Source organism: Indicator indicator, chromosome 7, assembly GCF_027791375.1.
Source record: "Indicator indicator isolate 239-I01 chromosome 7, UM_Iind_1.1, whole genome shotgun sequence".
Lineage (NCBI taxonomy): Eukaryota > Metazoa > Chordata > Aves > Piciformes > Indicatoridae > Indicator > Indicator indicator.
In genome coordinates, this window is record NC_072016.1 from 10,061,519 (window position 1) to 10,078,462 (window position 16,944).

General features: G+C 39.3%; 1 protein-coding gene across 1 annotated transcript in view; it reads right to left on the reverse strand.

Annotated features, from left to right (window-relative positions):
• CFAP58 (cilia and flagella associated protein 58) overlaps window positions 1-13,092 on the reverse strand; it is a 61,631-nt gene extending 48,539 nt beyond the window's left edge. Inside the window, exons 1-6 of the mRNA XM_054382338.1 lie at window positions 13,084-13,092; window positions 11,833-11,979; window positions 11,014-11,298; window positions 6,896-7,044; window positions 4,608-4,764; window positions 2,543-2,737 (exon numbers count right to left, since the gene is read on the reverse strand). Of these exons, the coding sequence (XP_054238313.1) occupies window positions 2,543-2,737; window positions 4,608-4,764; window positions 6,896-7,044; window positions 11,014-11,298; window positions 11,833-11,979; window positions 13,084-13,092 (942 nt within the window). The remainder of the gene's footprint in view (window positions 1-2,542; window positions 2,738-4,607; window positions 4,765-6,895; window positions 7,045-11,013; window positions 11,299-11,832; window positions 11,980-13,083) is intronic.
• Between the last annotated feature and the right edge of the window lie 3,852 nt (window positions 13,093-16,944).

The following is a 16,944-nucleotide window of genomic DNA, read 5'->3' on the forward strand; positions in this document are numbered from 1 at the left end:
TGAAGGCAGAATCTTCCATCTCCCCAGGAGATAAAAGCTGCTTCAAATTGTTGTCTGCTTAAAAACCACACTTCACAGCTGATGAAATTACTCATGTGAAATATGATACATTTCCAAACTGAATAGGGGAAATGATAATTTCTCATGAATAACACAGCCAGTGTCACATTTTTTCTTTCTGGGAGCTTAGCAAGTCTCTCTTGCAGGTGGTAGATAAATATTTTACTTCTTGTTAGGCATTTGGCAAGCATCAGTAACACAACTTGCTACATATAATTACTGAAAATGAGTATTAGATTCAAATTACTTCAATCAGCAGAGGGCAAGGGAGCTCTGTTTCCTAGCAAGCAAATCCTACATTGCCTTGCTGATAACATTTTTCTAGCTATGTGGTTTTCTGAAATCAGGACACAACCATTTTTCTTGGGCCAAAAGCCCGAAATTGCAGTTTCATGGTTTCTATATAGAACATATACTTCACTCCCGCAGCCACAGGTCTTTTATTCTGCTGGATGGGACTTCCCCTAACAGATACTACTCCGTAAGAGAGGAAAGAACAACTGTAGTATTTTTCACTTCAAGCAGTACAGCTTGATGAAGTCAGTACGTACCATGCCCTTAAATGTTGAAGGAAGAGAAGGGGCATCACCCTCTTTTGAATGCATGCAGAAGAAAAGGCAATGTGAGAAGAAGGAATACTGTTTCTTGTGTTGCAAATGTCAGGATAACACCGGGTTATTGAGACTTGGACATGGGTTGGATGAACCTTGTAGTAGCTGTATCTTCACTGTCATGCAAGCAAGGGTTATTTTACTAGAAATTTTAATGGAATAAGAGCAGACATCGCAGCCAAGTAAAAATCCACTAAGAAACAACAATCCAATGATGTCGTAATAGCTGTGTCACCTTCTTTTGCAGATCTCTACCTCGACTCTAGCCTCTCCTTGTGAGAGATGCTCCAGTTCCCTCATTCTCTTTGCAGCGCTCTGTTGGACTCTCTCTAGTATTTCACAATCTCTTTTGAACTGGGGAGCCCAGAACTGGACACAATACTCCAAATGTGGCCTCACTAGGACACAGAAGAGAGGAAGAAGAACCTCCCTCAATCTGCTGGACACACTCTTCTTAATGCACCCCAGGATACCATTCGCCTTCTTAGCCACTTGCTGGCTTACAGCAAATTTGTTGTTCACCAGGACTCTCATGTCCTTCTCCACAGAGCTGCTTTTTGCAGGTCAATCTCTAACCTGTACTGGTGAAGGACTCTACCCTTGCTGAACCGCATCAGGTTCCTCTCTGCCTAGGTTGTCCAGGTCTCACTGAACGGCAGCACAACCTTCTGGTGTGTCAGCCACTCCTCCCAGTTTTGTATCAGCAGCAAGCTTGATGAGACTACACTTTATTCCTTCTTCCAGGTCATTGATGAAGATGTTTAACCAGACTGGACACAGTACTAACCTGGGAAGTCTAACCACAGACTGACTGGACTCTGCACCACTGACCACAACCCTCTGAGTTTTGTCCTTCAGTTCTCAATCCACCTCACTGACCACTCATCTAACTCATACTTAACCACAAGGATGTTATGGCAGACAGCACCAAAAGCCTCACTGAAGTCAAGGCAGACAACAACCACGGCTCTCCCTTTATCTATCCAGCTAGTCACATCATCATAGAAGGCTATCAGATTAGTCAAGCTTTAGATCACAGAGCTGTCCTCAAAAGATGCATCTAATCAGTGATATCAGCGTATCTCTAAATGTGAAGTATTCTACTAGGTCTCTTATACTGACAAAAAATTGTCATAGGCCTCTACCTTCACAAATTCAGGCACCTGAAAGGAAGAAATAGCCATAAAAGTCATGAATTTACAAGAAACACACAACTCCCTAAGAAATTTTCCTTAAGGTAGGACTGTTTTAAAGTGATGAGATCTCCCCTGCCATTTACTGAAATTGCTTCTCTGTGAGTTTCCCAAAGTCAGGGGAAATGGACTGAAAACCTGAAAATCCAAACACTTGCAGAACACTATGTTAGGACATTTCCAGATAAAGTTTTTAGAAACAGAATGGGGAAAATAAATCAAAAAGGTTTATGAAGACAGTTCTGTGCTCTTACACAGGCTTGAGAGGTAGATAAAAATTATTGTGACAGAGAAGAAAGAGGTTGGAGGTAAAATAACTTTAGCAATGCCACTGCAGTCAATCAGTGGCAAAACTGGCAACATACATCAGAAGTCCAACCTGGCAGTCTCCTATCATCCATGCTCTTCACAGACTTTCCCATTTTCTGTGATTTTTTTCAAGATGTTTTCTAACAATATCATTGCACTACTGATTTATGTGAAGAAATCTATCTGAAATCTGTCAACAAGATTTCCATGTGTATTAGTAAAGTAATAGTTACATTAAAATAAATAATAAACTTTATTATAAACTCAAAACAACCTCCTTCTTTCTCCCCTCAAGAAAAATCTGTTTTCTTATTTTGACATCTCACCCTAGTCTTAGACATGATAAATACAGTATGTTATCTACCCTACCTTCTGTTCTTTCAGATGATGTTCCATTTTCAGTTGTTCCTCTTTGCTCTTCTCTATATGTTGCTGTAAATTCTTGATCTCAGCTTGCTTGTTATCCATTTCAGCTTGAAGATTTTTCAGCTCCCTCTCTATTTTTACCTTCTTTCGGGCCTCTTGTGACGCCTCATACTGTCGCAGCTGTATTTCCTGCTGAAGCTATAATAATAATAGACAAACAAAAAACTTTAAGCTTCCCAGCCTTTTATTCAGGAAAACAAGGCCTCTCACCTCTCCTTCTACTATGCTTCATTATGGAAACAACAGCTTTCACACTACTGTACCCCCACTCTATGGAATATGCCAGATCTTCTCAGAAATAACTATGTTGTCTAGTGGTTGAACAAAAAGTCCTGCATGAAGAAAGCTATTTACTGATTACAAGAATTTATTACACATCATAGTAAGTTCACTCTGAAGTAAGGATCTGATACATTTCAGACATAACAGCATTGCTCTGGAGATAAAGAGGCACAAACATATCTTTAATCATAAGGTCCTTGCGAAGTGGTACTTCCCAAATGCAGCATTAAAAACAATTTGGATTTGATGTTGTATTGAAAGGACTTTTGATTTTTCTGTCTCACCAGCAAAAACACTTATTACACTGATACTAAATGAAAGAGAGAGATGTCAGACCAGTGTTCATTTTCAAAACTGCTCTCAGTCCTTCTGTTCTCAAAGTTCCTCAGCAGGAACTTAGAAAGATGAACTTTCTCTCACATTTAATAGACTGTCTTGTGACTGCTGCTCTCTGCCTTCCCAAAAAAGTGATGGAGCAGAATCAGCTGATAGCAGACACAGGGGGTTGATCGACATGGAAATATTCAGTTCAGCCAGAGACCAGCAGTTTTAAGATGTTCTTCACTTAAAGATTTCTCTCGCTCTGAACCCTCAGATGAAAAGTTACCAGAATTGACAGAGTCTTCAACAGGACTTTGAAAAAGGTATTGTCATTCAAGCAGTCTGAAGTGGAGAATAATTTCATACTTGGAGAATGGGAGGCGGTTACAAACGCTGTAACAATCGCATAAATTTAAGGGTGGATGAAGTGATTATCAGAAGATGGAAGGCTAACAATTTTGATAAGTTTTGATGGGACTTTAAATCCTCTCTCTCTTTTATCCTAAGCTCACAATGCTGTTAGAAAAGCAAAGATTTCTATTCTTTTGTAACACATTCCCATCCATCTGCTTTAGAAACAGAGACAAGTTGTGTGCATGAAACCTAGGCTGATCCTTGCCTTCCTAGATGCGATTAATAAACAACTGTATGCAAAATGCTTCTTCTGTCTGCTCTCTGTTCTTTAAATGTTATTTTCTGCTTTTCCTTTTTCCTGTTGGCTTGCTCCAGCCCCTACATTTTCACTTTCTGCCTCCCACCTTCAATCCTTTTCTACTTTCTCTCCATTCAGTGGGTATTCTATTGATCCTTAGTCTTCTGAATTACTAGCTGCTATACACATTAAGGAAGCTATACATATTGATCAGTAAAAAAGAACTCTCTACTCAGATGGTCAGAAAACAGAGACTAACTTGAAGAGGAGACGAAAAAAGTAAAGCTGAGATGGAATATGACTGCTCTCTACAGATACTGGTGAGGTGAAAAATTACTGCAACTGAAAAAGAGTAGGCAGGAATCAGTGTGAGAATGGAACTGGGAGGTCTCTAACCAGGTCTGTGTTCTAAGAGCTTCTCTGGGGGGATAAGGATTTGCCATCCAGAAAACAACCTCCAAATCTCCAGTAGGAAAGGTAACTACAATTTAGGCAAAGAAACTTTGGTCTCATTCAGGGTACTGGGAAGCTGTGGAAGGAGCTGGTACATAACAACACGCTTTGCAAAGGACACAGACTAGAAGTAGGTAAATATGTGAAAATCATTCACAAGAGACTCCTTTCTGAGCACTCCTGAAAGTGTTTGAGATGTGAAAGAACAAGTAGTAACATCCTACTCATGGAGATCAATTGTAAGAGTGGAGAATGGTTCAGGACAAAGCCTAAAATCATTAGCTGGTGATCTGTACAGACCTGCTTAATGGATTCTTCTGCCTCATTTTTCTCCCTTTCTGCATTCTGCTGCTGTTCTGTGGCTTGAGTTAGATTTTCACGTAACTTCACAACCTCTGACAACAGTTCATCGCGCTCCTTTGTTATCTCATCTTTATGTTTTAGCAAATCCTGGATACTGGAAACAAGAAAATAATAGACAAGCAGTGTCACAGGCCATTTCTGCTCTTCCTCCTATGCCAGAGTAAGATCTTTTGTGAGAAATAGGAGTTTAAAAGTAATTTGTTTGATTTTAAACTCTTTTTGGATTAAGGCTCTGATGGTCAATCTGTTGTGATCATAGTCACTGTCAACATAAGCAGCTTTAAAAGCTAACCTAGTCCAAAAAAAATCACTCTTTCTGGTTATATCACCTCCTCATGGGCCTGAAGAAACGTTCAGTTTCCCAGAAAGGTAAAAAGGAACAAAATTCCTTCTTCTCCACCTACTGCAAAACTATGCAGGGACCAAAACCTTTACTTTGTTGTAACCAGATTCTCTGCAGCTTACCCTACTGGGCATCTAACTAGGTTATGTCATGCAGTCACCTGATGTAAGAGTAAATCAGACTCCCTGTTTGAACATATTTACAATCTCCAAGAAATTCCCAGCAGTGTGGCTTTAAGCTCATCCTCTTAAATCAGCCTTATATTTATAAAAGACTATAGGGGCTGCAAAGGAGTTGTCTGGTCCCATGGTCTTGTCACTGGGCAGAGTAGGGAAGTATGGAACAGAAGGGCAATTTAGAGGGAACTTTAAAAAAAAATTAAGGAGGCAGATCTCAGTAGCCTGGGCAGCAGCTGGAAATGCAGGAGTGAGGAGCTGTCAAAGTAATGGCTCATGGCTCTTGCACGAAAATGCAAAAAGCAGCCACAGAGAGCTGTCTTTAGGGAAAGCTGTATCAGGAGAGGCCTTCACAGAATCACAGAATCAATAAGGTTGGAAAAGACCTCAAGGATCATCAAAGTCCAACCTGTTACCCAAGACCTCATGACTACTAAACCATGGCACCAAGTGCCACGTCCAATCCCCTCTTGAACACCTCCAGGGATGGTGACTCCACCACCTCCCAGGGCAGCACATTCCAACGTCTAACAACTCTCTCTGTGAAGAACTTTCTCCTCACCTCGAGCCTGAACTTCCCCCTGCACAGCTTGAGACTGTGTCCTCTTGTTCTGGTCCTGGTTGCCTGGGAGAAGAGATCAACCCCCTCTTGGCTACAACCTCCCTTCAGGTAGTTGTAGAGAGCAATCAGGTCTCCCCTGAGCCTCCCCTTCTCCAGGCTAAACAATCCCAACTCCTTCAGCCTCTCCTCATAAGGTTTGTGTTCCAGGCCTCTCCCCAGCCTCGTTGCCCTTCTCTGGACACGTTCGAGTATCTCAATGTCCTTCTCAAATTGAGGGGCCCAGAACTGGACACATGACAAACTTTTAGATTCAGGGACAAAAGCTGAAAGAGGGGATTTCTCATCCATTCAGCTGGTTTAATGTGGAGCCACATTCTTTGGAGGGGAAGCGTTTGATCACACTAAAGGCCTTGCTCACAGACAAATCTTGTTTGTGCAGGCTGGATACACAGGTGTGAGGAGCATGCCCCATACATATCCTGAATGCATAATATAAATTAACACCTTAAAGAGCATGATAGTTTCAAACCAGAACCATCAGCAACCTCAACAGAAAGAGCACAGGTCATAGAGTCACTACACTCAACAGCTTTGAGTTCACACTTAATCTTATAGCATAAGGACCTGATAGTACAAACACCAGCTTCTGGAGGGCTTTGGAGTGGGTCCTTAGGATCATTATTACTACTACACTGTAGCAGATAGTGGCTTCACTTAAGACCTTGCCTTATTATAAGCTGAGAACAGAAGAGAAAGCAAGCCTTCTGATTGCTTGACTTAACTAGTTGACCCTGCTGTCATTACAGGCAAAAATGTTGGCAGGATCCTATTCTCAAAGACAGAGTATGTTGAAATGCCAGTCAGACAAAGCAATATAGCAGATACTGAGAAAATGCATAATACTGGTTTTTATTTCCTCTCTCAGCTTAATCCAATGCTGAATAAACTCAAGCATATCCTGATTCTGTACTTGTTCATATAAACATATAAACATATAAAGCAATAAATGTAAATTCATGGGAACAGTGAAAGGCAAAGAAGATCTCTCTTTCTCCCAGTGTCTTTGTGGTGTCTACATGGCTAAACAAGGTGCAGAATGACAGAAAATCAGATCAGGCTTTCCCCCTCCCTCGGGAAATCTTACTTATTCTCTTGTCCCAGGGATGGTCCAGATTCTTGCTCCATTAAATTAGTTAGGTGGGCAATTTTCTTTTTCAATGATTTAATAGTTTCTTTTGCTTCCTGTTCCTTTTCATAGGCTATATCCACCATTTTCCAGGCCTTTTCAAGTTCCTAGGAACAAAATGGAAAACAATTACATAAATTAAATGAACAGTTATGTAAATTAAACTAACACCACCAATATTGGGCCATAATATCCCTTTCAACTCCAACCTGCATCATATGAAAATGTGGTAGGAGGGGAACAAAAAGAAAAACACCTCCACAATGAAGACTGTCACGTACTTTATTGGAATTAATATATCTGGTTCTAAAAAAAAAAAACTATTTAACATTAAATTCAGTGTGATGACTCCTATATTTTGGTGTGTTATTAATACATTTATTGACCTATTTTAAGTCAAATAAATGCAATACTTGGCTATTTACTGCCTAAATTCAAAATTCAAAAAGCTATTGAACTAGCAGAAGAGGCTACTAGAGTTCGCTGTAAAAATAACACAAAGTATAACATCCATGGTCTCTTCAAAATGGAAAGGGAATACAGTTTCATTTTATTTATTCTATTAGTTCAGCATATCCAAACCTGAAAAATCATCTGGAACTCAAAGATCAGGAATGTTTGCTTCCCTCCCCCCACCAAAAAAAACCCCAAACACACAAACAAAAAAATTAAGAGTTAAACAGTGGTCTTCACAGTTGTTCAGAAATTCTGAAGGAGATTACAGTCAATTAAATTCACTACCTACAAACAGCACTTTGATTACTTAATAAATTACTTAGTTCAGCATTAGTTTGAAAAATGTGCTTTTCACTTACATCAAGCATATTTAAACAGTTTTAAATATTAAAATCCATGTTTGTGGTTTATGCATTTTGAGTTCTAATTTTCATTCAAATGCAGCACAAAGTATTAAGTATCATCGAGTAAATAATAAATGTTTCGTTCATTATTATCTTACATTAAGATGTTCAATTATGAAATTTAAACAAATGCAAGCTAGGCTGAATAATGGCATAAAGACAGCATGTATCATCTTAACTGTCAGAAAAGCATAAAATATAGCTGTAAATAAATATGTTTCGAATTTTCCAACGTATCAGGAGCAACCTCTAGAAAAACGCAAATGGAAAGCAAGATTAAAGCTGATTACTTAAATCAAAGTTCTTGCCAGCTGATTAGACTGTGATTAAAATTGGTGAATTAAATTATTATGATTGGAGTTTTGGAGGATAGAACTGGTGAATAATATCAATATGCCCTTTGAGAGATCTCAGTGGCTTTAGTGAATGTTTTGTTCTGGTGCGTATTTGCAGAACTGATCCCCTCAATTCAAGGCAGCCATTCAGATAAGCAGTGCTCAGCCTAAGCTCTGGGTTTTTAACTTTATCTTTCTTTTGATGTGTATCTGTATTAATAAAATCAGGTTTTATCAGTCAAGCTAGTTGGAACAGATGATGGCCCTATTAATAAGCAAATCTAAAAATTAATTTGCTACAGATTTCAGCAACAGCAAAACTGGGCTTCACTGTAGCTGTTTCTTGATTGAGTCTGCTTCCTTTAACTTCAGAAGTAAAGAAAGGAAATTTTTGATGGTGAAAGCTTCCAATGTACAAATATTTGAATGATTACTTAGTGAAGAGGGAAACTGAAAGAATGCAAATTGTCAGCATCACTGGGTAATGGCAGTACCTGGTTAGGTAGATAACATACATTGCAATCTGTTATATAATTAAAGATGGAAGTACTCTGGATATTTGCAATAAGAATCCTTTGAGAAGTACTGGAAATCTGGAAATTGTGAAGCAGAATTCATAAACTGTGACTGCCTTACTTTATTTTCATTAGATATCCCAATAGATTGCATCATTTTAACTGCTCAGAAAATAAGAATTACTGAAATGCTTTCTGTCTATATTGGATTGATACCCCTGGAAATTGAAAACTTGGCAGTTCCAAGTAGAGTGGTACAAGCTCCCATAAAATCTCCTTCTAGCCTTGTGGATCAGTATTCCTATCAATGAAAAAGAGAATTGTATTCCCTTTGTGTTTAGCTTGGCCATTTGCTCCTTTGATATGACTAAACAGCAGACTGTTATGTCCTTCTTATTAAAACTACAAAACAAAGCAATGAACACCCATGAGACACTTAATAGTTATTGGTTATCACGGACCTGGGTCCTACCAGCCGCTGATCTGTGCAGTTAACCCCTGCCCCTAAACCAATATTACTGATTACAACGAGGCTCCACATGGAAAAAAAAATGTTGCTTCTGCAACTTTTATTTATATATGAAACAATGACCTCAAAGAGGAAGGCTGTACACCTGCTACCCTGATGACCCATCAATTCACCACCAAGATTTAGGGGCTTAATTTGAAGCACCTATACAATTTTTACACGAACAGCACCACTAGGATTCTCCTATCTTTTATAAATAATGCAACAGTGGAAGAGATTGTTTAATTTAGCACTGAAGAACATCATCTTTGCTGTTTTAGCACTTGAACTTTCCTCAACACTTACCTTGGGCACTTGTGAAGGATGTTTTTCAAATGTTAGTACAATTATAGTGAAGTACTACAGCTGTAATGGAACTTCCATTTGGAAAGGAGAACAACATAAAATATGAAGTGTATGCCAAACAAAACTCCAAAATACAAAATGTACATTTAAAATAATATCCAAATAACTCCTGAACGTTTAAGAGAAAGACTACTTCTCATAACCAAACTGAAAAAGTATCAGTGCTATTCACTTGGCCCACAGCACACCACTAGAATTTAAATGTCACATGGTGTGCATTGCGTGTCATTTCTAATAGGATCATATTGTCAAGCATCTTTTTCACTACAAAGTCCCTTAGCTGGTTCAATAGTAGGTGGTATTGTCAAGCCAGACCTTGCTTGAATTTCAAATTAGCTGCTGGAATTGGAAAGGCTCTTATTTTCCCTAATCTTCTGTTCCTCAGTTTTATGACAATCTTATTACTGAGACAATGTCTCCTCAGCTCGCCTCTGCTACTGTTCACACTTGAGTATTGCCATGTAATGGCAGAAAGAAAATTATAGGGATCATTGCAGTTCCTGACACTCGCCTACCAGTTTTGATTAGCAGCAATGAAGATCAACAAGATTTTCCACAGTTTTTCTACTCCTTGAGGATGCTTTGAGCAGTCCCGTGGGCTTGAAAGCTGCAGCACTGCTATTTCTATTTAACTCTGAGTGTATTTTCTTCATAGTTCTAAAGACAAGAAACTTCATTTCAAACTCCTGTTTCTATAGTGCTCACAGATCACTTTGGATTCTTACACTGAATTTATTTTACTGAAACAAAACACTTTATTGTAAGCCATGGAGGTTTCTAAATTAAATGTTAAATTAAAGCCTGTCTAGGTACCACAGCCTAAGTTCTTCTGGTTTCATCAGAAGGAAAAAAATGTCAAAATACAGTCTTCTGATCTTTTGGAAGGTTTAGGTTTCTGGTAGTCAAACCTCACTGTGACTGTTTTTAACAAGTCAGGTACTTTGATTTGACAGAGTTCAAATCAATAAGAACAAGAAACACATCAGAGTAAATTGGTAAAATCACATTGAAATGCTATATAGGATTCCTTTTCAAAAACACCATGAAACATTTATTTATATGAGTTGATGACACTTCCCTGGTCTACAATCCATATTTCAGCAAGTAAATACGTTTTTTTCTCTTCTGGCAACAGTTAAAATGCAAGCAGCCCTTAAAAAATATTAATGAATAAAAACTTGTGTAGGTTGAAAATATGCTATTTTACATAGGGAATGCATAAACGAAAATAATTCCTGAGTACTTGACAGCAGCTGGAGTTGGTTTAGTGCAAATAAACACAGAATTTGACTAAGACCTGTAAAAGCAACAGGCTGAAGATGTAAAGCAATTGGTAATAGAGGAGAGGTTAAAGAATTGTAGATGCCAGCCCTATATTTAGTCCTCCAGATAGTTCTCTACATAAAATAAAATGCTCTTGCAGATGCTTTTCTTACTACCATGTTTTTCATTTACAATTTCAGATCATGCTTAATTCTGTTCAAAACTTTACCTCCTTCAATGATGATATTGTTTCCTGATCATCTTTAGAGAGCTCTGTGAGTACAGCCATTTTAGATGAATTTGCCACAAGTTCAGCATTCAGCGCCCTGCATTTCTCCATGAGACGCTTTTCATTCTCATGAGACTTCTTCATAACAGCATGGAGCTTCTCATATTCTATACGGAATTTTTCCAGAGTTTTGTCTCCCTTAAGTAGACTGATGACTTCTTGGAAATCTTTTTCCAGTGATTCAAATGCATTCTCCTCCTCCAGATACGGGTTGTCAGACTCGTTCTGTATGAAATGAGAAAATCAACAAACAGGAGTAATTTAACATCTCACAAACGATCCCCTAATATAATACGCAATATGGTGGGTGTGGAACAGCTACTAAGAAATCATGACAAAATTTTCTGAAATAACAGGTTTTTTTGCTAGCATATGATATGCACATTGCAGGCCATATTTCAAACAGATTTCCCCCAATTTTTACTGAAATAACTTGTTCTTTAACAGAGTTCCTGTAATTGAGTACCATAACTCTATAAAATATCTGTAAAATATCATTGTTGTGACAGTGTTTAAACAATACATCAACTGTTCAGGAAGGCCAGTACTTTAGCCTCATTTCTTCCCAATTCTCTGCACTCTAAAGTCTGATTAGCTTATGCTTTCTATGCAGATAGTGCCAGCAAATCACTTGAAGATAAGCATGTTTGAAATCTCCAGACTCTCCAGTACTGCCAATGCAAGCCAATCCTTCATCTGCAGGAAATACTACTGTTAAACCTTTCACAGGAGACATTTTTGATTTATCTCAGTTCTGACATCACACGTTGCCAGCTTGGTTGCTGAACGCTTAATTCCACCAGTATTTTTCACAACAGCTTTAAATAAGCCTCCATTGTAGCCTTCAACGTAACACAACCGTACCAAGATGAAGCAGCATGGCCACTTCCTCAGAGTTAGCTCAATCTAAGGAGGAAGACAAATCAGCCCACAGGTTGCTTCTTGCTGTCACAGATACATTGCTGCCTTTACTCAAGCTTGCATAAAATTGATCAGAAAGTCTCTATGCTGCAATCTAAAGTCTAGGTATATCCTTATGATCATGTCAGAGGTGGACTCACTTCAACAGGTAAACAGCTCTTCTGCTAGCACTGGCCATGGATGTATGGCGAGTCCCCTCACAAAGGCAAGGCAATGAGATGCACAGCTCCTATGGCCTTAAAAATCTGCCTTCATTATCTGTCCATCCCCCCCAAACCATGGATTGCTGTTTCAAAAATGGTTCAGGGCCCTACTCACCACTTCAACAGTTTAAAGGTGAGAGTTGTGCAAAATAATTAAAAAATTAAATTCTGACTGCACAATGACATTTTGTTTCATTGTCTGGGGAGGTGGAAGGAGAATACTACCTGGAAAACCTGAAATTAAAAGGGTAAAAACCAGACTCTTATGACTTGATAGAAAGGTGAGGCTGCAGAGTACATCAAGGCAGAGGCAGCAGCTCCAAATCCCCCCTCGTGTCAAGGTTCTGATTTGATTATTTATTTATTTTTTCTCTGGCATAAAGTTCAGTGAGAAAATAAGCAAAAGCAACCAGCACATTAAAAGTCCTCACTGGGCTGGTCTGGATGTGGCATGGATGAAGTTTGTTGCATGATCCCTTCAAATCTGCTCCTGCACTCACAGCAACAAATTTGGTTTTCATCTTACTTCATCGTCCTCCCCAGCATCAAACCTTCAGCTTGGCTCTTGTTTACGTTGGTGATCATAAAGTTAAAGGAGGAGCAGTAACAGCAAGTGGTAGGGGTGGGAGGGGAGGTAAGAACTCACACCCACAATCTTAAAAGTAGCAGGTGTTCCTACAATTTTAAGTGTTATTACTGCCTTTGTACAAGTACCGTAATTGCTCGTATTTTCAACAACGATCTAACTGAGCTATGCTGGCAAAAGTAACTCGACACGTAAAAATGGCTTATTGGATATCGCTGATATAATAGCTTATTTATTCTGTGGTACAGCCTTCGTTCTATCCAAGAAACAGGAGCGAAATGAAGGGGCGAGGGGGCTCACCTCAGCCATGCTGCCGGCGGGCTGGGGGGCCGCGGAGGCCTGGTCGGGGATCGGTGCTTGTGCCGTGGAGGGCCGAGACCGCGGCACTACAGGGGCCGCCGCGATGTATCGTAGCAACGGCGGCGGGCGGGGCCGGAGCGCCGCGGCGGGCCGGGCCGTTGTGGCCGCTGTGCCTAGCCGTGGGACTCGGAAACCGAGTTTGGCCCTCGGTGTGGCGGGGCCACACACCGTTTTGTGGGCCCAGGCTACCTAGAGAGGCCTTCGCAGCCCGGCCCACCACCCTGTTCACCCCCTGCCCCTTCGGCCTCGTTTTTTTTCCCGAAGCCGTCCATCTTGCTGTAGAAATTGTGCCTTCAGAGATTTTAACCAACGACACTGAGGAGCATCATCCCCCTGACAGGGAAGGCCAGGTGCAGCTCCTTGAGCAGAGCAGCGCGGTCAGCGAGGTGTAGCAACTCAGCAAGGGTCAAGTGTCTCCTCAAGGTACGGAGGGAGGCAGGCAGGGCCCTGTGGAAGGCGATAAGAGCAGATTTGTGCAGGTTTGTTGCACGAATGACATTTGGAGCCTGGCTTCTGTCATTTCATTGCACTCGACTATTTGTGCTAGCTCATGTCTACATGTGATTGATTTGTATGTGCTGTAGGAAAAGGGAAGGCAGGCCAGTCGCTGTACACTTCGAGAGCTAGGCTCAAGTAGCAGCAGCTGCTGTTTGTTCCACTCCCAGCCAACCCTTGAAATACTTGCTTTTATCTCTGTGGAGCCAGAAATTGGTTAGTTTCATAGCTTTTTAGGGCAGGGGATGCATTGTACCATATATACACTCCCTTGAAGAATGGATGTTAGATGTGACCTTAAAGCAACACTTTAATAATGGCAATGGAAAACTTTTTCTCTTCCTGGCTTAATGATGCCTGAACTGTAGTGCTTCATTTTCCTGATTATATGGCAAAATAGGCAATTTCAAATGGTCTGATTTTATCATTCGAACTGGAGAATAATACACGTTTTATGTGTTCTCTATATGTTTAAAAATTTAAAAAATATCCTATACACTGAAACATACTTTCAATCATTCTAAAGCACACTTAAAATAAAAAAAAATCATTAAAGTTCCTAAGTTTTGCAGTGTTTTTCCTCATTCCTTTTGTACTGATGTTTCTTACAAAATGAAATTACTAGGAAGATGCTCATGATAAATTCCTTGATTCCAGGATTTCAGATTCTCAAATAGGCCAAACTTTTAGACTTTTAAGACAAAATTATTATATGTGTAAATAAATATCAAAAGGTATGATTTAAATTTTCTAGCAAAATGGAGAAAGGCGATACGCTCAGAATTAAAAAAAAAATAATACTATGATAAACAAACATCCCTTCAAATTTACATCTTAAATACATAACCAGGATATTTATTATACTTCTTATGGCTTTGACCACAAAAGAGGAGTGAAAACTTAGGAAGGGGGGTAATTATGTCTGTGCTTTGGGTTAATGTTTGCACTCATATAACAGCATAAACGTGACAAAAAATGATACCCCTTTACTAAGACATTCTCATGAGCTTCCTGATCTAGTTGAAGATGCCCCTGCTTATTGCACAGAGGTTAGAATAGATGACCTCAAAAGGTCCCTTCCAACTCATATGATTCTATGATTCTATTCCACGTTTTTCAAATTGATGGTGATTTGTGTCCTGTGAGACCCTGTGAGGGTGAACTGTACATAGTCTGGTCTCTCAGACAAATGCCATTTGAGCTAAAATCATTCAAATTTGACAGGTTTGCCATCGTGGTAGCTGCATCTCTAACTGTAGTTGCAGACATAGGGTGATTTTTTAGAAGTCCATAATAACTCATGCTAAACCCCATTTTTGATACGCCAGTCATCATGCTTTAAAATACCACAACTCACTGCACGTAGTTTTACGTGCTATCAGGACACAAATATGTGACAAGACTCAAATATTTGCTTTTAATTAATTCTGCACCAAACCTACAGAATGCCTCAACAGATTAATGACCAAGGAGCTAGACTAATGATCAAGAGGACATCTGGGTTTCTGACCTTAATACCTTTCTGTAGCTTGGGAACAGCCACTTAAAATTCCCAGTGCTTTATATATTCATCAATAAAGTGGAAATTACCACATCTGCCATCCTGCAATAGTATTGTAACTGTCATGGCTGTAAATGATGTACTCTTTGCATAGATTGACCCTCTTAAACAAGGCAGAGCTCTTGAAGTGGGATCACTCTTTAACAATACCATTTCAGCTGAGCCTGTGCTCCCAGCTTTGGGAAAAACTTTTCTGCTAGTAAGAGCAAAAAAAACTTGAACAGCCACAGGAAAAAAAACAAAAAAAAAGGAATAAATCACATTAAATAGAAATAAATAATTCCCTAAGTAATAGCAGGGACAAGCCATGCCCACAAAGTTTCAGTTCACTGAAAAGACTGGTTTGGGGTTTTTTCTCCCTGAATAGCTGACTTTGTTCAAGAGACACCCAGACTTTATGGTAAATAGGCAGAATCACCTGTTTCACTAGCTGCATAAAAGAGAGGTTCACATCAGTGGGGTGTGTTTGTATGTGTGCAGAAAGGGTTGCTAGAGAAGAAATATTTGCTTACTGATTTATTTGAGGTTACAACCCTCAGGCAGTTAATTTAATGCATGCTTTAAACGGTAGTGGCGTGAAACTGATAAGCCATCGCTGAGTGGGAAGATTTATGGGCTACAGCAGAGATATAAATAAATAGAGTTAAATCTTATAACATCACCCAGGAGAATCTAAGCAATTGAGGATAGGTACCACGACAATACATGTCTTCTGGAAAGCATAAAATGCACCTTGTGGACACTGGAAGGTAACAATAAGAAGAAGTGATAAAGGAAAGCCTGAGAGTGATGGGGTTGAAAAGGGTTTTCTTCCACACCATGCTCTTTTAAGGAAGACTATCACTAGGTGGCACTCCACCACCACAGTGGTTTGAGAAACAACCCCCAGCCCACTCCTCCCAAGAACAGCCATTTTCAGCCCCTACAAGCTTAAGCTTTTCTTGTTTAGAAACGTGTTACAAATATTAATACATGGAGACATAATGGTTGGGTGCATGTGTTCAGGGAGGAAGTCCTGTATTTGCATACAATTTTACTCATTTTACTTAGATAATATCATTGATGGGAGGTTACCACTAAGGAAAGCAGAATTTATCTAACAATTTACTAATACTAAAATATTCTTTTATATATACTACAGATATGTTACATAGATATTACTTATCTAACTGCAAGTCTTGTCATTTCCCCAGTGATATGGAGATCCATCATAACCTCATGGCCTCACACACCAGTGACATTACAGACATTGTCAGTGGGCTAATGTCCTGGGACATGCCTTGGAAGCCAGTTTGCTTTCTCAGACTCACTGCAGTTTTGCAGAATGGAAAGGAACAAGAGCTTGCTAAAAATACTTCTTTTTCTCCAGTGAGAGCGAAATGCTGTGTGGTTCTTGATTACTTAATTAGCTAACATATTTTTACTATATTCTTTTTGCATGTCTTCTATTATTTTCAGACTAAATGATAGATTCATAATGTTAACAGTTATTCAGTTTAAATTGGATTGAGGCTTTCTACTTTCTTCATAAAGATCTAGCAACAGATCTCAGATAGCAGTAACCTTTGATCATGTTTGGCAGTAGAATTGAGCCAGTGTTCTTAAGAGGAAGAAACATTATTATTTTCATAAAAAGTTAAATCATGGGAATGATTTGATTAATAGAAACACCCAAATAAAGAGCTTGGTTATTTCTGAGACAAGCTAAAGCTGACAAGCAGTCTGGGTGTAACGTACAATTACAT